The sequence below is a fragment of the Anabrus simplex genome, chromosome 4 (genome assembly GCF_040414725.1).
Source record: "Anabrus simplex isolate iqAnaSimp1 chromosome 4, ASM4041472v1, whole genome shotgun sequence".
Classification (NCBI taxonomy): Eukaryota; Metazoa; Arthropoda; class Insecta; order Orthoptera; family Tettigoniidae; genus Anabrus; species Anabrus simplex.
In genome coordinates this window covers 66,142,817-66,165,773 of record NC_090268.1, presented here as the reverse complement: position 1 = coordinate 66,165,773, position 22,957 = coordinate 66,142,817, and the positions used below count along the sequence as shown (strand labels likewise).

Below are 22,957 nucleotides of genomic sequence, written 5' to 3'. Positions count from 1 at the left end.
CCTGCAAGTCGGGATTAATGCTAAGAAAGAGAGAGAAATCAGTTTAAATACCTCCCAGAAGGAAGAGATTTTACAGTCTTCATGGACCACAAGCAGTTAACATAAGCATTTCTTCACAAGAACAAAAAAACATCACCAAGATAACTGCAACACATTAATTACATTTCTCAATTCACTATCGACATTTAGCACATCAGTGGAAAAGACAACATCATAGCTGACACCTTGTCCAGGATGGAAGTAATATCTGTGATCGATTACTATAAAATTGCGAAAAAGCAATTACAGGATCAAGAACTAAATACACTGATTGAAGAAAATAACTCATTGACATTCTATAAATGAACATCATCATCAGGGAATGTATTGTGGTGTGACATCTGTACCAACAGTATAAGACCCTGCATCCTGAAGTCTTTCCTTAAGCAGATGTTCCAACAAATTCATAACGCATTGCATCCAGGTGTGAAATTATCTGTGAAAGAAATGATACTAGGTTAATTTGGCTGAATATAAAAATTGGTGTTTGTAAATGGGCCCAAGCATGCATCCACTACCAGAAATACAAAGTAACGAGACAAACACAATTTAAGTTAATAGCATTTCATGAACCTGATGAAAGATTTAGTATTGTGCATGGTGGATATTGTTGAACCATTACCACCATCAGATGGAAACATTTGCAGTCTAACATGCATCAATTGTTATACGTCCTGGATGGAAGTCATTCCAATACAAAATATCCCAACAGACTCAGCCACTAAATCTTCCTACTCCTACTGGATGGCAACATTTTGTAAGAAGCTATCAGTGTCTTGTGGTGTTAAACTGAAGCACACTACAGTCTGCCACCCACAAGGCAATGGAAAAAAAGAAGCTATCAGTGTCTTGTTGTACTAAACTGAAGCACACTACAGCCTGCCACCCACAAGGCAATGGAAAAAATGAATGTCTATATAGAAATGCCATCAAGGCAAAGTTCCCTTAAATGGACAGATATCTTGCCTACAGTGCTTCTTGGATTGTAAGCAGTTCTAAAAGAAAATTCTGATTATTCTGCAGCACAGAAGGTATATGAGAAGACTATTAAACTATCTGGGGAGTTCTTTGAAATGCCAGTGACAACAGCTGACTCAGGCACCTTTGTATCCAAATTACAAAATCAGATGACAGTACTCAAACTTATTCCTACCCAGCATGAAACTATCAGAAGTTGTATTTTTATGTAAAGATTTCATATAATGTAGTCATCTCTTCTTGAGAAATGACAAAGTGAAGAAACTACTGTCACATCCTTATGATGGACTTTTCCTTGTGGAAAAGAGATACCGTGTAAGGAATTCTTCATCCTGCTAATTAAATGCAAACAAGTTAATGAGTAAATAGATGAAATTAAACCAGCTTTATTTTTTTGGTACCAGCTGGAGAACCATCAGATCCTTTCCCTTTTGCAAATACTTACAAGCATTCACAAGATACTACAGTACCTCCTAATGCCATAGTGGACAGAGGGGTCTCGACAACTTCATTGACACCTAGTCAAAATTTCATGTTCACGGTGTAGAGTGAAATTGCCATCCTGCTTTGATTTTTTTATAGTAATTTAAGTGTTTTTTCCTCACAGTGCAAGTTATTAGACTTGTATTATTTACAAGGTGTAAATGTACATATGTAAAAATATTTTAATGTGTTGAGGGACCAACCTATTGAGTGTTAAATAACAGAGTATTTAATGGCAATTTATATATTACTGTAAATGTTTGCCCCTGTTTATGCAACACAGGAAAACAAAACAACAATGACAAAAACTGCTAGATGTTATGCCCTGGTCAAGTAAGCAGTGGTAAGTTAGGGTTCATCAGATTAATTTCACATACAATCGAGTTAATAACAATTAAAATTACTTATCTTCTATAATAAATTGTTTGAAATATGGATAAAATCTCATGTGGTATTAAGTCCATTATTACTGATACTATGTCAATGGTAAACAGAAATACTATGGATTTACATAAGAAATTAACTAGATAATTTAAGCATTATCATCAGCATAATATTACTGCATTTATTAATATTTACTTGTGACAATCTATAGACATTCTGCACAGCATGTTTTTGAGCACATCTTCTAGCAGTCTGCATGTGGATGTGGACAATTAACATACAGTATGTTACTAAATAACTTAAACTTATAACAAAAAAAACAAAATCATACTACAAACAAAGAATCCATGTATAAACTTAGAAAAAAAAGCATGAACTAAATTTAAATTTAAAATTATTCTATTGCTGTGAATAACAATTAACCATAACTCCCCTTTATCTGGTATATTTGGTTTATTATTCTAGCTTTGTTTTGTGGACACTTATCTTAGAATCATTCATATACATCATCTTGCTGTATTTGCTATCCTCGTCTTCTGAGACCCTTTGATTGCACATGGATCTAGAAATAAAAAAAGAGTATTATATGAAGTTAAGCCTGGTTCTTAAGGTACATATGCTCTGTGCATGCTCTGTACTGCATATCATTGAGATTTGTCATTACTGAGGAAGTATTTCATAAATTTCACCCTTAAAAAAGAAGAAACTCAGGAATTATACAAGATTTCTGATCCCTTTCATATGCTGGAAATGAGGAGATTTCCATAAAAACCAGCGATACTTATCCAGCTATAATTATTATTAATATGGAATTTGAAACTCTTTTTTATGGTGAATAAAGGACATAATTTGAGTGCTTTCACCTGAATATGGCCAACATCAGCAACTATTATTTAATTCACCTTCGCGAAGCGATCTGATTGGGTAACTTTAGCAGTGACAGGATAACATTTAGCCTGTGCTGATCCCTTTCATATGTTGGAAATGAGGAGATTTACAGAAAAACCAGCAATACCAGGATAACACACACTAACAAAAATCATTAAGGACAGAAATGAAATGAAACTATATTCATTGAAAGTTCATGCTGCTGTATTGCAGTGGTTAAAATATCAGATCAAATATCCAGCAATATTATGAAAATAGATCTTCAAATATTAACAAAACTGCAATTGAAAGGAGAATTTTCGTCGCCATAAGACATATCTGCGTCGGTGCAACGTAAAGCAAATAGCAAAAAAAAAAAAAAGAGAATTTTAAGGCAAGACATATAGTTACCATCAAAAGAAATTTCTTTTTATTTTATTTCAGAAACAAATGTCACATAAAGCACTCTGATGACTCACCAAAGAATACTGTGCATCAGCATTAAATTTTTCCAGACACCTCCTCCAGCAAAGGAGAATCTTCTGTTGGTGTTGTTTCTATTTCATGTCAGACAACAAATTTAGGTCTTAATCTTACAAATTTGATGGAGATGTTAGATCTTTGAAACAGTTGACACTGATACACTGCCACATTCTATGACTGCAGAGCAAGGATTTGTCTCCACAGATGTCCAAAAGCATTATCATCCAGTATAGAGGATTATCCTTGGCCTGCCTTGTCTTGTAACTGTTTTTGTCCCAGAGAGAATTTTTCAGCCAACCAATCTAATAATGCCTCCTTGTTTTATGTCTCAACCTCATAATAGCAGTTCTATGCCATGTTATGACTTGTTTTATTTAACTTGTGGAATAAACTTTGCTCACAAACACTTTATGGTAGTATGTTGTACAAACCTTTCTTACATTTTAACAATAATTGCAATTCAGCACATAATGGCATGCTAATGGAGCACTGACTTACCCTTCAACTCATGTGATAGGCAGTAGAATGATATGCTAGATGTGAACACTTACAAAAATTCCTCATTATTTTCTGAAGGTATTTATGGTGGTGGTAAGTGATGGTGTGGTAACAGTAATGGTGATGGATAACTTGAGAATATAGAATAATTTATATGATGCTGTTTATTGTTTGAATTTACAATGATTGTGAAAGGTAGATTCACACTTTAAAATTATAATTAGAATAGTACATAGGCTACATTTTCTTTGTGAGATGGACAAAATGTGTTCCTTATTTTCAGCCTTTCCTTCTGCCTGTCCTCTTTGATATCCAATTCCTCAATCTCCAGAACTTACATGTGCTTTGTGTTTACTCTCAGAAGTGGGGAATTGTTCAATCAGTATATGATAATCCCTCTTTGTATTAAGCTCATTTGACATTTCCCATTTTCCCACCAGGCAAATGCCGGAGCTGTACCTTAATTAAGGCCACGGCCACTTCCTTCTCACTCCGAGGCCTTTCCTATCCCATCGTTGGCATAAGACCTGTCTGTGTTGGTGCAACATAAAACAAATCATAAAAAAAAAAACAATGACATTTTATCTTCAAGGTAGGATAGCAGTACGCAATGTAATTCAGAGACAAAACTATAGTATATGATAAATCATTTTGACAAGCTAACACCACTTAAAGATATTGTCCTTAAAGCTGTTATCCTTGGGTAGTAACTGCCATTGATTTGTTTTCTTGTACTAGTCAATACTACAAGTAGTATTTCCATTGAGTAACATTAGTAATGTTTGTAATGAAAATTTATATAATCATTTGCATTTCTCACAGGGACCTTTCACATCACATCACATCACGTCACGCCACGTCACGTCACGTCACACTTTGAAAGACACCATTTCAGGCCAAAATTCTGTACTTCTGGCATTTCTTAAGAATGATGGGAGGTTTCTCTGAAGGATTCTGGCTGATTAAGGTGTAGTGTTGACCACATTGCCCTCTTCCACTGTACCAGAGAAAGCATATTTTGGCATTCCAAAAGTTATGGGATACCTGTCTAACAAATGCAACAACTGGATATTATACTTGATTCCAGATTGAAAATCTCCAAAGAGATGTCAAACCATGTATGGATTGCTTCCCACAGTTCTTGGTATTTGCAGATGCATAATCTTGGGACCCCTCCATCAAATGTCATAAATACTTGATTGGATCATTGTCTAGCAAATCTGGTGGTTACACCATATATAGAAACTCCCCCACAATGTTTTTCAAACCATCCCTGGGAAACCTCAATATTATGAGATAGTGGATTAGCCTGGTGGAATAACCAGACACTGTCAGGAAACATGAAGTGTAGTAAGAGTTCCCAGGTAGTCAAAAAGGAGGCTTTTATAGTGGCTGTCATTCAATTGCATGATTTGACAGATCAGTGAATCCTATTCATATCAATGTGAATACACCACATGGCAGTACAGAAACACTACCAGTCTGTATGGTGACTTGTTCACAACTAGACCAAAACTGTCCTCTACCTTTAGCCTGAAACAACTTGTATCTTGATTCATTACAATTTTCAATCTTTCAGGATGTAATCTGCAATTTCACAAATTCAGATTAGGATTTGTGTCCTGTGTTGTGCAATTAAATTTGGTGCATCTTTCAAGTCCTTTATCCCACAAAACCACAAATCTTTTGAATACTTTATAACAAACTTTTTTTTTTTAAAGATATTCTATATACAGTATTTGGTAACTTTGGCTGCATTCATCTTCAGATGAAGAGCTTTGCTGTTGTATGCTTGCTTTGTACTGTAGGGGTAGTATCTCTTGCGCTTAACCACAGGTGATTCAGCTCTCTCTCATCCAATGATTTCAGTCCTACTCATAAAGCAAGGCTCCATGTTTCTTTTATTTTATGAGATCAGATAATAACCTGTGGAATGTATGAGGCAGAAAAAGCCATTATTGTTACTATATGTGACTCTCCAATATTTTCAGGTAGGGTACAGGATATCTGGCTTTCTGATATGCCCTTGATGGGCTATGTATGAGCATGATTTCTAATTTTTATCTCCATGTGAACACTAGGATGGTACTCAAGATGTTCTTATCAGTCCCAATTAATTACTTAGCAACTCTTGTTCTCACAAAATTTCCATTCACACTTAAGCACATGGAACTATTGATCAAGATGTTCCAAGCCTCCTACATCATGTAACAACAACAAAAGAAAAACCATGGAATTCAAACTATGGACCACGAACCTACTACGGTGGCGTAGTAGGGGGAGAGGTGATACTCCCACGTGGCGCGTCCCAGGTGGCGGATAGGGGGGTCCTAACCGGTTTGCCGGCGGACTTGAGGGAAATAAAATACCTCTCGCGGACCAAACACACTACCCCCTGCGGGTGGGGGACGCACATGTAGAATACACCCGCGGTATCCCCTGCCTGTCGTAAGAGGCGACAAAAAGGGGCGACCTTGGCGTGGACATGGATTGCGGTTTGGAATAATGTGATGGACCTCCTGTGGATGGGAGAGGCTGAATACATCCATAGGTAATCCCTGCCTGTCGTAGAAGGCGACTTAAAGGGTCATGTGGCCATGGTCCCCTCTTTATTTTTTATTATTTTTCCGAGGGTCAGATGTAGACCATTCAAAATTTGATGTGCGTGCTGCCCGGCGATGGAGCTCCTATGTGTGCGACTACGCTCGAAAGCCCGTGCCAGCAACCACCCAGGACGCAGCGGGTGGGAGTATCATGTACCCGGGCAGTGGTATCCGCCTGACAACGCAGGTCCCCGCACAGCCGAATGCCAGAAGGACATATTATTATTAATTATTTTTATTTATTTTTTCTATTGTTAGTGCTCTGTACACGCTATGGGGTACATGCTATTGCGGGTGACCGGAGGAAGGGAGTCCTAGTGCTCATTGCCTCGGTCATCCCGTATTAGGCATCGTTCAACATCGGACCCCGGGCAATACCTGCTACGACCAGGTGGGTATTGCCTTGGCTGCTTGGTTCGGCTACAGAGACCCCTGATCGGAGTGGGTGGCATTCGGGGAGGATGCTATCGGGCATGGCTTCCAAACGAAGTCGGCTCTCACAAGGTGGTCGCCCACCTAAGTCTTTAACTTTTGCTTCCCTGAGAGGTTCAACTCCCTGGGAACATGCGCAGCGTGAAGGAATGGGATCCAGCTTCCCTAGGTTTCTGGTCGCTACCAGAACCGATGGGCAGGATTTTAAGCTGGTGAAGTCGATCCTTTTTAGTAGGCACATCGAAGGCGTCTACGGCGAACTGGAGGAACTTAAGAAAATGCGCAACGGTAGTTTGCTTCTAAAGACTCGTACAGCACTGCAAGCTGATCAGTTGCTTAAGTGCGAGCACTTTGGCGAAATCCCCGTCAAAGTGGAGGAGCATAAGTCCTTGAACCTGGTTCGCGGAGTCATCTTTCACCGCGACCTTATTTTGAACACTGACGACGAGTTGATGGAAGACATGAAGAACCGTGGCGTGACACACGTCCGGCGCATTACGCGCAAGGTCAACGGTGAAGACGTTGCCACTGGTGCCTTCATTGTCTCTTTCAAGTTGTCAGTGTTACCAGAGAAAGTCAAGGTAACAACTTATCGTTGCGATGTGAGGCCGTACATCCCGCCTCCTATGCGATGCTATCAATGCCAGCGATTCGGACATATGGTATCTCGCTGTTCGAATCAGGCTGTATGTGGTACATGTGGACGAGTAGCTCACGGCGCGGAGGAGTGCACAACTCCATACAAGTGCACTAACTGCTCCGGTTTTCATTCTCCTCGGGATCGGAATTGTCCGACATACCTGAGTGAGAAGAAGATCCAGGAGATCAAGACCCTGGATGGTCTTTCCTACCAGGAAGCGCGCCGTAAGTTTCATTCTATGAATACACCTGCCCGTACACTCGACTATAGCTTGATAGCTCAGAGTCTTCCAGGTTCGTCATTTACGACCAAGACACCTGTCCAGACCGCTGCGCCCAAGGCGACTGTTGCTGCTCCCAGCAACGTCGCGAATAGTCAAAGCTCGAAGGGGGGGACCACCCCACCTTCGACCAACCAGAAGTCTGTGCCGGCTGGCAGTTCCCCGCCGGCACAGCAAGGGGGGAAGACTAAGTCTCCCCCCCCTAGGAGGTCGACGAAAGTCGTGCCCCAGCCGGCGGAGGCGGCATCGTCGACCAGGGCTGGGAAACCATCTCCCAGCCCGTCTAAACTCGAAAAAAAGAAGGGGAAGAAGAGCGCCCGTCCTGAGCGCTCTCGGACTTCCCCTGCGAAGGAGAAGTCATGCCCCCCATCTGGGGGATATGAGTCTGCGCCAGGAGGCACTCCTGCTCCAAAACCGGCGCGCTCTCCTCGTAGGGGACCCCCTCGCGCCCGAAAAGCGTCGAAGTTCTGGGCGACACCCCTGCCATCTTTCGATGACGGAATGGATGTCGCACTGTCCTCTACATCTACGGATGTAGAACTAGATAGTGTTTAGGCTTACGAGCATTTTTTCGCTCATAACCTAACACTCCTTTTATAGTCCACACTATGGCACTGTTACAGTGGAATTGTAACGGTTATGACAGGCATCTTGCTGAGTTACGTCAGCTTATTAGTGAGTACGCAGCGAGTATAGTCTGTCTTCAGGAGACCAATTTCAGACCTGGTCATCATATGGTCTTGAGGCATTTCAAACTATACTCGACAGAACGATACTATGCTCACCGGGCTTCCGGAGGCGTTGGCATTTTTGTACGTTCTGATAGCTACAGCGAAGAGGTTCCATTACGAACCCCTCTAGAGGCTGTAGCTGTCCGCGTCTCGCTGCCTGTCATAGCAACAGTGTGTAATGTTTATCTTCCACCCGGCCAGCATCTGAACATCAATGATGTCGCTGATCTTATAGATCAGCTTCCACAACCCTTCCTCTTATTGGGCGATTTTAACGCCCATCACCCCATATGGGGCTCTGAGACGCCTTGTTCCCGAGGAAGAGAGTTGGAAACACTTATAACAGATCTGGATTTATGTATTTTGAACACAGGGGAACCAACTCACTTTAGTGTACGTTACGGCACATACTCTCGCATAGACGTAAGTCTATGCAGCCGAACGTTGGTTCCACTGTTTCGGTGGAATGCACACGATGATCTCTGTGACAGTGACCATTTTCCCATTATTCTTACTTTGTTGAAACATAAACCCGTCGAGGCTCCCCCTCGATGGATTCTTAAACATGCTGATTGGCCAAAGTACACATCACTAGCTGTCTTTCACGATGATGTCAGGCGGACCGTCGGCGAGGAAATAACTTACGTCACCCAAGTTATTCTTGCTGCTGCTGAGGAGTCCATTCCGTTTTTCTCGGCGGCTCCTCGCCGAAAACTCGTTCCTTGGTGGAACGATGAAATAGCAGCAGCTATCAAAGAACGCCGTCGCGCTCATAAACGTTACCGTCGACAGCCTACTGTGGCCAACTTGGTAACATTTAAGAAACTCCGCGCTAAGGCGCGAGTTCTTATTCGACAAAGTAAGAAGGCTTCATGGGAGAGATATGTGTCGTCCATGACGTCACATACTCCATCATCTCAAGTGTGGACGAAACTTCGACGAATTTCGGGTATTCAAGGATCATCTGCTGTACCGGGAATTTCCATTGCAGGCAGTGTCGCCACTGATCCCCTCGCGATTGCTAATCATCTCGCTAGTCATTTCGCGGATGTCTCTGGCTCCGGGAATTACAATCCTGATTTCCTCCCTCTGAAGCGTGAGGCAGAACGTCATCACCTTAGTTTTGCCACCCATGATTCAGAGGACTACAACGTGCCCTTTACGGAGTGGGAACTCCGCAGCGCCTTAGCGCTTTGCAAGGACACGTCTCCTGGACCGGACAACATCCATAACCAGATGTTGAAACACCTTAGTGATGATAGTTTACTATATCTCCTTCGTGTGTTCAACCGAATCTGGACAGAGGGTGATTTTCCGTCTCAGTGGCGAGAGGGCATAGTCATCCCTGTCCTCAAGCCTGACAAAGATCCTAAGTATGCAGGAAGTTACAGACCGATTTGTCTTACAAATTGCCTGTGTAAGCTATTTGAGAGGATGGTAAATCGCAGACTCGTGTGGTGTCTGGAGAAACAAGGACTTTTGTCCGAGTACCAATGTGGATTTCGAGCCGCTCGATCCACTACAGACCACTTGGTACGCCTGGAGAGCTCTATCCAGGATGCGTTTCTCCGCAAACAGCACTTGGTAGCTGTCTTCTTTGACTTGGAGAAGGCCTACGACACCACCTGGCGATATGGCATCCTTTCAGTCCTGCATCAATGGAGATTCCGAGGTAACTTGCCGGTATTTATTGCGAATTTTTTGTCCCTCCGTCTATTCCGTGTCCGAGTAGGGAGGACATATTCGCAATACCACGTTCAAGAAAACGGAGTCCCACAGGGATCGGTTCTTAGTGTCACTCTGTTCGCGATTGCCATAAACGGTATTGTCGCTGCTGCTGGTCCAGCCGTAATACCGTCCCTATATGTGGATGATTTTGCTCTGCACTACAGCTCGTGCAGTATGGCAGTCGCAGAGCGACAGTTACAGCAAGCTATTAGGAGGGTGGAGAAGTGGACCTTAGAACATGGCTTTCGGTTTTCTGCCGCAAAGACCTCCGTTGTCCACTTTTGTCGTCAACGTACTCTTCACCCTCATCCTGAGCTTTATCTAGGAAATGTCGTTCTTCCAGTTGTTGACACCTACCGATTTCTTGGGCTCCTTTTTGACAGTAAATTATCGTGGGAGCCACACGTGCGGGAGCTAAAAGTGCAATGCACCAAGAGGCTTAACCTCTTGAAGTTTCTTAGCAGCACTAATTGGGGGGCTGACCGCGTGGTGCTCCTGCGATTCTATCGGGCACACATTTTATCCCGGTTAGACTACGGCAGTGCAGCATATGGCTCCGCAAGACCAAGCGTTCTTGCGAAGCTGAACAGTATCCACCACAGCGGGGTTAGGTTGGCGACGGGAGCTTTTCGTACTAGCCCCATCGCTAGCCTGCTCGCTGAGTCTGGTGTGCTGCCTCTACACCTGAGGCGCCAGCAACTACTACTTACATATGCTGCAAATTTGCGACAGATGCCACTTCATCCGAGCTATCCCTGCGTCTTCAACAATGGCAACCGCTTGTTGTACGTTGCTCATCCACGTGCGACGCGGGCGGTTGGGATACGCTTGGATAGCAGTTATGAATTGTTTGACGTACCTTCGATTCCTTGCCTTGTCAGACAACCAAGTGGGGTACCTCCGTGGGTTGTGCGACGACCTGAAATCATCCTGGACTTGCACACTGGCCCGAAAGGAGACACGGACCCTTCGATTTATCGGAGGATCTACCTGTCCGTTCTTGGCCGCTATCCAGGTTCAGTCGTCGTTTACACGGATGGTTCACGGACAGATACGAAGGTGGGCTGTGCGTTCGTTGTCGACAATGATCGGTTTCTTTTTGCTCTCCCGGATACCTGTAGTGTGTACACGGCAGAGCTCTATGCTATCTGTGAGGCTCTGCGGTACGCATTAGACAATCAGCGCCGACACTTTCTTGTGTGTACTGACTCCTTGAGTTCGCTTCAGTCTATTGATACCTGTTTCCCTCGACACCCTCTGGTGCAGCGGATCCAAGACCTGCTGGCCGGGTGTTCGGATGCCGGCACCAGAATTACGTTTGTGTGGCTCCCCAGCCACATGGGCATAGAGGGAAACGAGTTAGCAGATCAGGCTGCCAAGGAGGCAGTTACACTGCCCCCGTTGCCTTTCAAGGTTCCAGCAAGTGATATTCGCTCTCAGCTGAGACATCTGGTTATGTCTCATTGGGAGATGGAGTGGCAGGCCATCCCACTTCCCAATAAGCTGAGAGCGATAAAAGGAACAACGAAGGTATGGAGGACTTCCCTGCGGGCTTCGCGGAGGGAAGCCGTGGTATTATGTCGCCTTCGGATCGGCCACGGTATCTTGACGCACTCCCATCTACTGAAAGGAGAACCCCCTCCGGTGTGTACCTGCGGCGACCATCTTACCGTGGTACACATCCTTACGGAGTGCGTGGACCTGGTCGATCTGCGCCGTAGTATTAACCTTCCGAGTACTATCTCCCTTATCTTGCGCGATGACGAGCAGTCAGCAGACCTCGTCATCCGCTTTATGAGGGATAGCGGTCTGTTTTATCGTGTGTGATGTTGTCCTTTGTCCTAGTGTTGTTTATGTCAGTTGCGCTTTTATTTCATTGACTTCATTTTATTTTGTGTTGCGCATTTTAATGTGTTATTTGAACGTCTAACGTAAATTATGTGTTAATATCTGTATTACTGGGCAATGCCTTATTCCTTCAATTTCCTGTCCTTTCTCTTATTTTAATAGAACATAAGGCATTGCGTATTAGATCCACTGACTGTTTTAATCTCACCCTCATTTTTCTTCATCACCATTCTTTTTTAACTCTAGTCAGTGGATACTTTTTAAAATTTTAACTTCATGTCTCATGTCATTCATTTCGTTCCATTAGGGGCCGATGACCTTCGATGTTAGGCCCCTTAAAACAACAAGCATCATCATCATCATCAAACTATGGAATATGACTTTCCATTTCAAAAATTCCACAAGCATAGGCTGGGGAATCAAACTACCCAACTTGGAAAATTTACATCAACCATTGTACCATATATAAAAGTCATTTGAATGACTTCCTGATTTTTTAAAAAGAATTCCACCACACATGCGTAGTATTCTTTTGTCCATACCCAAGAAAGCACTCTTGAAACTCCTTTGTTCTCTATAACTTTTATTGTGTGATATCCTTTTCCAGATCTAAATAAAATTCAGTGCATAAGATGGTTGTTCTCACCCTTTTCTATGTAATTTTGTTATTCATATGTGTTCCCAGATAACGAATTTTTGTACAGAGATGAATCGGGTCGACCAGTGCTGTATAACGTCTTAACAAACAAGGGACGAGTTCTTATCAAGACTGAATCTCTAGTAAGTGAAATTATCATTACATCATGAGTTTGCAAATACAATAGTACTAAATAATCTTTGTTTAAATGACCTTAAAATGTCATCTAGAACAAAATTTCAACCTTCTCATTGGTTCATATTTAGAAAATATTGTCCAGATGTCCTATTCTTTAGTCTATGCAATATTCCATCCACATGCTACTCTTCAGTAATATAAAATGTGTTAATCATTCAGCAGCATCCTCATGATCCCACTTAATGCAAAGGTATAGGTATCTCATTTTGTATGTTAAATAACACATTATAATGTATTTATTTATATCAACACTCACCAAGAAGTTCCTTTGCCTATAAAATTAGAACCTGAACTGATTTTTAACACTATGGTATGTTACTGACAGATCATTTTTAAAGTCATCTAAAGCATAAGTTATAAAATATTGTAGATTATAAGGAAAAGTGAAAGGCATTAACTTTGGCATTTTAGAGGATGATGATGGTGATTATTATTATTATTACCAGGATTTTGTGGATTGCAGAGAGGTGAAAGAAGGTGCAGGCTGAATGGGTCTATCTACTATATCAAAGATTAACTTGAAACTTTAAGTAAAGGTTATATTTCTTTTCAAATCTCAAAACTTAACAAAGTCTTTACATAGTGAAGGAAAACCAATATATCAGATACAATGACAATTTTGATACCAGAATAGAAAACCCCAGAATAGGGAATTTAACACATTTGGGCTTCAAGCCCCTAATTTACAAATTAGCAAGGTTGCCAATGTAGCGTTTACACAGATAAGGAGAGAAATCTCCCAAGAGATCTTCAACCAATACACATTTACAGCCTTCCAGAGGCACCCCTCAATATTACAGTAAAAATTAGCAGTCATAGAAAAGAGCTTACATGCTCTCCAACTTTAACCAAGGAGATTGCACTCCCAATTTCTTACAGTCCACTCAAGGCAACATTACACCAAAAATCTTACAAATTTCTGGCCTCTCTAGGCCCAACTTACAATTTACAATTTGTACACAGGGGTATCTTTTACCCAAACTACTAGGCCTTCGTGGAAAGGAAAACCAGGTTAAATTACTGGTCTGAACACAAAATCTATGGAGGCATACACTTGAGCTCCTTGAAACTCGGTTTTAAAACCCTACTTGGGCTTGTGGCCCGATAATGCAGAGGCTAATCCCACACTACTGAGATGACTAGAAGAACAATTTACTTGGTAATTTACAGGAGAATAATGGTTACAAAATCGTAATCACCTCAAGATAAATTGAAGGGGAACTCGAAAGGGTAATGCACTCTCTATCCCGGATTTACAATTTAAGTCTTTATGAAATTTTACATTAGCCAAAAGAAAGTTTACATTTTAGAAAACAGGAGGTTACATAGTTAGAAACTAGAACCTCCTGTCGTAACACACACACTCAGTAAGTAGGTGATCAACAAGACAAGGTAGATTGAAAAATCTGCAGCTTATATACCCAGGGGGATGGTTCGAGAGGGTTCTGGACTAAATCCAAACACACCCTCCCATTTTTATTGGCAAATTCAAAAGGTACAAGAAGCCTATTATTGGCTGAAAAATAATCACAGAAAATTCCTGATTGGTCAGATTCAAAAGCTGGTAGAATGAGAAAGAAGTGTTGCAAACCTTGAAATAACAAAATAAATGAAAGTTAATTTAGTTCAGAAAACATAATAACACAAAACTTCTTTAAATCACTAATTCTTCCACTGTGTGCCAGAGTACATGGCCACAGTTTTGTGAGGACATCAATGGAGAAAAGTTCAAACTTCTTAAAGTAAACAAACACAAAACAAATAAATCCAGTCAGTTTAGGCAACGTCAAAATAACACATTACTCTGTTATTGATGAGTGACATCTTCTGATTAATGTCCCAACTTCATGCAGTAGCTGTTTCACGTATAGTATGAGAGATAGTGTTCCTTAAGGCACTTTTTTTAAATGTGCGGAGATGAGGTGTACCTCCCCCACCAAAGGTCCTTCCTTGGGGTGACACAGAAGAAATTTGAAAGAAGAAAATTTTCACATTGAAATTTTATAGATGATGAAAGATATCTTGCTGAAAGTCTTTGTTAGAAAATTAATTTGGAAAACAATATTTGAAGTCTTTTTGGCCATTGTAGAAATCTTGGATATGCCAATTGAGTTTGACGACAAGACCGGCCGCCGCTGCCGATACTCAGATGAGGTCCCCCGGACTCTCCAAGTACCCTCAAATACACCTCTCCCACTACTATGAGAGGGGTAGTCGTGGTGATGGTCGCCGCAGATCAGATGTAGATGTGCAGTCCCCAGATGAGTTGGCGGTGGAGTTACCGCACTTCAACCCTTGCTGCAAAGATGGAGCTCCGGCACGCCGTTCAGAAGGAGACTTCAGTAGAGTTGAGTGGGCTCTTACTCCACTCCGGTATCGCTCGCCAGATGTTGAGACATGGCCACCAACGGCTGAGGGGGTAATGAAACAATAATATCTGGGTGACAAAGATTGTTTTGCTGGAGTTTGAGAGTACAATCTTTATTTGTAGGAGGCAGAGGGGCGGGCGGCGTTGATTGTCAGTGTGTGAGAGAAATGCATGGATGAAGGAGACGGGGGCTTGGTAATGGCCACCAGGAAATGGACTACAGGAATTTTTATCAGAGGGGAAGGTTTGACGGGAGAAATCTCACTACATACTTATTATAATAAGAGCAGAAGGCCTCCCTATTGTAATTAAATACATTTTAAGATGGATGACACTTCTTAAAAAGAAAGATAACCTTCGACCCCTGCCAATGTTTAGTGGCGAATGTAAACCAACCCTGAATTTATACAGGTTTCACCTGAGAGAGGTGAACCCTAAATGTCCATATCCTCTCCATGGCTGGGTTACTGACCAATATTGTAACCGGTGTTAGAAAATCTAGAATGAAGCACGGCCCATGGAATCTGTGAGCAAGCTTGCCCGCAGGAACAAAATTTTTAACCATCACCTGATATCCGACCTTTAAATTGGTGGGTCTCCGTCCACGATTATATCTTTCTCTAACCTTTTCATGGGAAACTTTAAGATTGGTTTTAGCCTTCATCCATAGATCGCTAATATTATCGGGATCTATTGTCTCTGATAATATATCGTTAAGTGACCAAAGATTAGAGAGCGGTGTGTTTGGAACAAACTTAAACATGAGAAATGCTGGAATGAACTTGTGTGACTCATGAACCGCCGAATTTAGAGCAAAAGCTAACCAATGCAGAGAAGTATCCTACCTGGAATGATCTTCATGATGAAATGCAAGTAAGGCAGAACAGAGATTACGATTGACCCGCTCAGCCAGAGACGGTTGAGGGTAATAAGCAGAAGTTGTTACATGTGAGATAGACAGGTCAAAACAGAATTTATGGAATAAGTTAGACGTTTATGCCTCAGCACTATCAGAAACTATATATTGACAAGGACCAAAAGAAGCAAAAATAATATTCAAACAAGATATTATAGACTGCGTGGTTGCCAGCTTAGTCGGAAATAACCAAGAAAATCTAATAATAATAATAATGCTATTTGTTTTACGTCCCACTAACTACTCTTTTACGGTTTTCGGAGACGCCGAGGTGCCGGAATTTTGTCCCGCAGGAGTTCTTTTACGTGCCAGTAAATCTACCGACACGAGGCTGAAGTATTTGAGCACCTTCAAATACCACCGGACTGAGCCAGGATCGAACCTGCCAAGTTGGGGTCAGAAGGCCAGCGCCTTAACCGTCTGAGCCACTCAGCCCGGCCAAGAAAATCTAGTGAAGCCGTCTACACACACCCGAATAAATTTATTTCCATTCCCCTTGGATTGTGGGAAAGGTCCGACGTAGTCTATATATAGATGTTCCATGGGGCGAGATGCTTAATGAGATGACAATAGATCTAGCTAAGTGGACAAGGTGGGCTTATTAAGTAAGCAAGATTTACAAGCTTTTACCAATGCTTTAATTTCACCGTCTATACCTTTCCAAATGAACAACTCTCAGATTTTTTCCCAAGTTTTGAAGATGCCTAAATGCCTACTTCATCTTTTGATCGTGCCTCAAAGAGCAACACAAAACCCAATTCCTCAACACATAAGGGACGACATGCTCCCCAGAAGAAAGGGTTTCCATTATAGGAGCCAGCACTGGATCTTCACGTTGATATTTCTCAATGTCCCGAAATAACAAAGGGGCATCCATCAGAATAGCATTGATATCCAAAGGTATGGGTGTGGGAAGAGAAGAACTATCTTCCTGTTCAGTCGTCTCCATTTCATGAGAAAACATGCGGCTTAGTCCATCGGCGACTGCATTTTCGGATCCTCTAATATGCCTCACATCAAATTGGAAAGCAGAAATCCTGATGGCCCAGTGAGCTATACGACCAGTACGACGGGCCCTACCTAATACCCAACTTAAGGCTTGGTTATCCATTTCTAGGTCGAATTTGACATGTTCCAGATAGAGTCGGAACTTCTTTAGTGCAAACAAAACTGCCAAACCCTCAAGTTCATAGATAGAATATTTGGCCTCTTGAGCCAATAAGGTCCTAGAGGCATAGGCGATAGGTCATCTTCCAAGTTCCATTTCCTGAAGAAGGACAGCGGCAACCGCCAATGACAAGGCATGAGTTTGAACGATGAATTTCTTAGAGAAATCTGGCATGGCTACTACAGGTGCGTTACAAAGAGCTAGTTTCAGATCTTCAAAAGTGGCTTGCTGAGATGGCCCCCATTCAAATTTGATGCCTTTTCTATAGAGTAAGTTCAAGGGCGCCGCTCTGTTAGCGAAGTTAGGAATAAATTTTCTGAAGAAATTCACCATGCCTATAAACCTGGCAATGCCTTTGATGTCCTTAGGAGGCTTGAAATCATGGATAGCCTGTGTTCTGGAATGATCGATGGAAACACCATCGGGCGACACAATATGCCCTAAGAACGACATGGAAGGTTTAGCAAAAGCTACGTTGGATAACTTCACAGTCAACCCAGCCTTACAAAGGTGATTGAGTACTTCCTTTAGATGAAATGAAATGAAATGTCATATGGCTTTTAGTGCCGGGATATCCCAGGATGGGTTCGGCTCGCCAGGTGCAGGTCTGTCTATTTGACTCCCGTAGGCGACCTGCGTGTCGTGATGAGGGTGAAATGATGATGAAGACAACACATACACCCAGCCCCTGTGCCATAGGAATTAACCAATCGAGGATAAAATCCCTGACCCGGCCGGGAATCGAACTTGGGACACTCTGAACCGAAGGCCAGTACGCTGACGGTTCAGCCAACAAGTCGGACACTTCCTTTAGATGATCTAGGTGTTTTCCAAAGGTCTCAGAAAATACTACAACATTATTGAGGTAGTGATACAGTTATTCAAGTTTGATGTTCGAGAAGACCCTATCAAGCAGTACAATAAGAACAGCTGCCCCTGTGGGTAGACCAAAAGGTACATGGTTGTACTCATACAAGCTTCAATCCATGGCAAAAGCTGTTAGATGTTTCAATTCTTCAGCTAGAGTTATCCGGTTATGCCTGATTAAGATCAAGGATGGTAAAGAACTTCGCTTTCCAAAACTTAGAAAAACAAGAGTGAAGATCAGGAAGGGGCACAGATTGTAACACCACCTTATGGTTCAAAGCCCTGTAATCAATCACAGGCCTCAAACTACCTTGCGGCTTTGGCACAAGTAAAATGGGTGATAAATATGCTGACTTAGAAGGTCGAATAATACCATCCTTCAACATTTGATCAGTGATTTCCTTAAGAGCCTTCATTTTAGGTGGGGACAGTCTATAAGGCAGAAACCTCACTGGAATCGAATCCATAACCTCAATGTTATATTTGATAAGGTCAGTAACACCAAGAGTATCAGAAAATACGTTAGGAAAGGACTGACACAACTTACAAATACTTTCAGCCTGCTCCTCAGGTAGATGTCTAAGATCTAACAACATCTCACCCTGGGTAGGCAAAACAGATGAACATGACACAGAAAGGAGTGGAATCGGAGGTAAGGCTTTTTGCGGATGATGTTATTCTCTATAGAGTGATAAATAAGTTACAAGATTGTGAGCAACTGCAACATGACCTCGAAAATGTTGTGAGATGGACAGCAGGCAATGGTATGTTGATAAACGGGGTTAAAAGTCAGGTTGTGAGTTTTACAAGTAGCAAAAGTCCTCTCAGTTTTAATTACTGCATTGATGGGGTGAAAGTTCCTTTTGGGGATCATTGTAAGTATCTAGGTGTTAATATAAGGAAAGATCTTCATTGGGGTAATCACATAAATGGGATTGTAAATAAAGGGTACAGATCTCTGCACATGGTTATGAGGGTGTTTAGGGGTTGTAGTAAGGAGGTAAAGGAGAAGGCATATAAGTCTCTGGTAAGACCCCAACTAGAGTATGGTTCCAGTGTATGGGACCCTCACCAGGATTACCTGATTCAAGAACTGGAAAAAATCCAAATAAAAGCAGCTCGATTTGTTCTGGGCGATTTCCGACAAAAGAGTAGCGTTACAAAAATGTTGCAATGTTTGGGTTGGGAAGAATTGAGAGAAAGAAGAAGAGCTGCTCGACTAAGTGGTATGTTCTGGGCTGTCAGCAGAGAGATGGCGTGGAATGACATTAGTAGACAAATAAGTTTGAATGGCGTTTATAAAAGTAGGAAAGATCACAATATGAAGATAAAGTTGGAATTCAAGAGGACAAACTGGGGCAAATATTCATTTATAGGAAGGGGAGTTAGGGATTGGAATAACTTACCAAGAGAGATGTTCAATAAATCTTTGAAATCATTTAGGAAAAGGCTAGGAAAACAACAAATAGGAAATCTTTCACCTGGGCGACTGCCCTAAATGCAGATCAGTATTGATTGATTGATTTGATTGATTGATTACACTTCAAAAGGGGAATCTTACAATTATTAGCAAATTTGAAGGTGGACAAAGAGTAACTGGCAAGCTAAAACCTATGGGGTCAAACAATTGTTGTGCAGTAGACAACAAAATTCTTTGTGTAATTACACCTTGAGGCTTGCTAATTCCACTTACGTCACAAAACAGTGAATCTTCCACTTTATCCCATAAGAGTCCGAGCACAGACGACGGCCTTATATTTTCTTCCAGATGTTTGAAACAAGTATTTTCCCACCCTCTTCATTCAAATTTTCCATCAGCCATTATCTGCGTAGCCTTATCAATAAACTCTTGTAGCTCTTCTTCTAAATTTACTCCAAATGGTACTCTACAATGTCTCAAAATCTTGATCTTCTTCTTATTCACACTCTCCCACCAGAGATCTCGCAGAAAATCTCTAACCTCTGGATTGACTGATATTTGCATGAAAGCTTGTTTAATATCAGAGATGACTCCAATTCTTCTTAATCTGAAGTCCATCATTACTTTTGGAATCGATTCGAACAGGTTTGGACCCTTTGAGAGATTGTCATTCAAAGAACAGCCATTCTTTGCTTTGCAAGACGCATCCAAAAGCAGGCCTAATATTGGTTGTAGAATTTTCCTTAAAACTGTTCTATGAGGCAGGTAATGTGCTGAACTATCCTCTTCTTTTCTTGACTCTTCTTCAATTTTTTCTTCTTTCAGCCAACCCTTCAGACCCGATCGTAATCTAGTAACTTATTAGCAGTTCTGAGTTTGGAAGTTGTAGATAGTAATTTTTTCTCAGCAATGATCCTGTTATCTGGTAACTCTTCCCTACCCTGTATCCATGGTAGACTAATTTCATAGCGTCCCTCATAGTCCATCTTCACAGTTTTTTGAAAGTACTCCATAACCACTGCTTCCTCCTCTTCCTTGGTCTGACTTTCGGAAGGATCAAGGATCTCTAAAGCATCCAACTTTCATAGCTCTGGTAAATTGTGGTTTGTGTCAGCATGGTGGTTAACATCACAGCATGGTTAGGTTGCCTGAGTCCTCTTTCCACTACAACCCATCCTAGTCGAGTTTCCACTGCTGTAAGCCCACATTCCATTTCTTCAACTTTTCCAGTGTAAAGCATTTCCACAGCATCTGGTCCTAACAGTATCTCAATTGCTGGATGTCCATTTCCGACATCAGTTATATTGGTTCAGCTCTTTCAAGCAAGTCGTAGATGATAGTCAAGATATGGATCCACATATTATGGGCTTGTCTTGTACCTCAACGTTGGTAGGCAGCATATTTTCCTTCCAAGCTTTCTAAGCAGATGCTGTAACATCGGTGCTCCGTTTTCTTGGTTGAGCTTCCACCAAATACGACGTGTTTTACCATCTCAGTATTTACATGTGGACACCTCATTTCTTCTGCAATCTTCTTCAAGATATATGATCATTGTAAACGTAAGTCAATTGGCAGCCTTACTTTTTGCTTTTTGCCATTTACAACCAGATTTACCATGAGTGTTTGAAGAAATACCTCTGAGGTACACTGGCTAGATACACTGGCTGTGCATTTTCTAGATTTGGACACATAATTGTATAATGTCTTTTGGAGCAGATTATGCAACTTACTCTCTATTTGCAGTCCTTTTGCTTGATAACATTTTTTCCCTTTTCTCACCAAGTCATGCTTGTGGCTAAGGGATAATTTTTAGGCATGGAAACATTCCATACTGTCATGAGTTTTATCACAGAACAGACACACACAACAGGACTCTTCTTCTTTTCACCAGAAAATAAATCAGCTGCAGTAATCATAACATCATTGTCGTCAACTTGCTCTCCATTGTTCTCCAGTTGCTTAATATCGCCACGAACTTTGAAGCCAGCTTTTGCTAGTGCTATTCATTCTTCACCCTCAGCTTCACACCCCAAGAATGCTAAAAGATGTTTCAATTGGTCTTCATAGATTCTACCTTCTTCGTTCTCTTGTTCGACTGCCACAGGGTTCCTTAACTACTCGCGAAGTAGATCTTCTGGAATACAGGATTTCACAAGTGGAAATAGCATCGCTGCGTATTTATCTGATATCATCCCGATTGATTCCAATGCTCTCAGGTGTGCTTCTAAATTATCGTAGAGATGAGCTATTTCAATCCTGGCTTGGGTCTCTGTTACATTCTTTATCATGAGTCCTAGTAGCTCTCTCACGTAATATTCGGTCTACAATTCTTCCTTACCAAATCTATTTTTTAAGCTTTCAATAGCTTTGTTATAATTTTTAGCAGATGCGGGGAGACTCTCTACAATCTCTCTGGCTCGTGAACCTTCTAACTGTAGCCTGAAGCAAATAGTGAAATTTATCTGCATCTTCCATATCCCTGTCTTCATCAATTCTTTTAAACTGGTTCCAAAAACTCAAAAAGTCTTTTATATTTCCACTGAATTGTTTCAGCTCTATTTTGGGAAGTTTAAGTTTCCCCCTACTTGAGGTTAGGGACCAACTAACCGACTGGGTATCATTGACTAATCCTACTTGAGTGCATTTTGTAACAAAGGTTTCCATCTTCAACTTAACATGATCCATTTTTTCTCTATACGTTTCTGCAGTGTTATATTCTGTTTCAAAGTCAGCATTTTCATCATCTAACATCAACGTGGCCATTTGATTACCTAGTTTATTAAGATCGCCACATAACCTGTCTAACGTAGAAAACTTTAATGTCACTAATTCCTCATTCAGATTCTCAGAATCTATTTCTTGTATAAAACTGTCATAAGTTTTAGTGAAACATTCTCTCACCACTTTACGCTTCTTAACACTAGAACTGCTGGAATATAGTATATACCTTGAACCGCCGATGCGGTCATTTTGACTGCTATTGAAATAATTATATTTTCGTTCTCGGTATGCTCAGTTTCTCATTATCATCATTTTGCCTCTGTTTCTGTACATTGCTTTATGAGTTTCAGTATTGATTTATCAATAAAAAGACGCCACATACTCGTTACACTGTCGTCAGGAACATGCCATTTTGAAAGTCCTGGATTTTCTTTCAAGGGGGTATGGTGAGCAATTCTACCTGGTGTAGACTTCCCAAAGTCTGCTACAGTCCACTCCGTGATGCCATCACTACCTAATGATACATTATCTGGCCATGGGGGTCTTTTACCTTGGTTGTCGCATCCCCTATAACACCATGTTTTACGGGTTACTGCAGGGCCTCTCAGGGTGCATTGCACGGTGCACAGTGCAAAAGATGACTTCGCTTGGTTGACCAGAGTGCAGAC

The 22,957-nt window shown here is 41.6% G+C and overlaps 1 protein-coding gene across 1 annotated transcript in view; it reads left to right on the top strand.

The window, feature by feature from the left end:
* Positions 1–22,957, top strand: part of ome (dipeptidyl peptidase 4 omega) — a 545,964-nt gene that overhangs the window by 448,482 nt on the left and 74,525 nt on the right. The window contains exon 3 of the mRNA XM_068227167.1: positions 12,680–12,774. Coding sequence (XP_068083268.1) covers positions 12,680–12,774 — 95 coding nt within the window. The remainder of the gene's footprint in view (positions 1–12,679; positions 12,775–22,957) is intronic.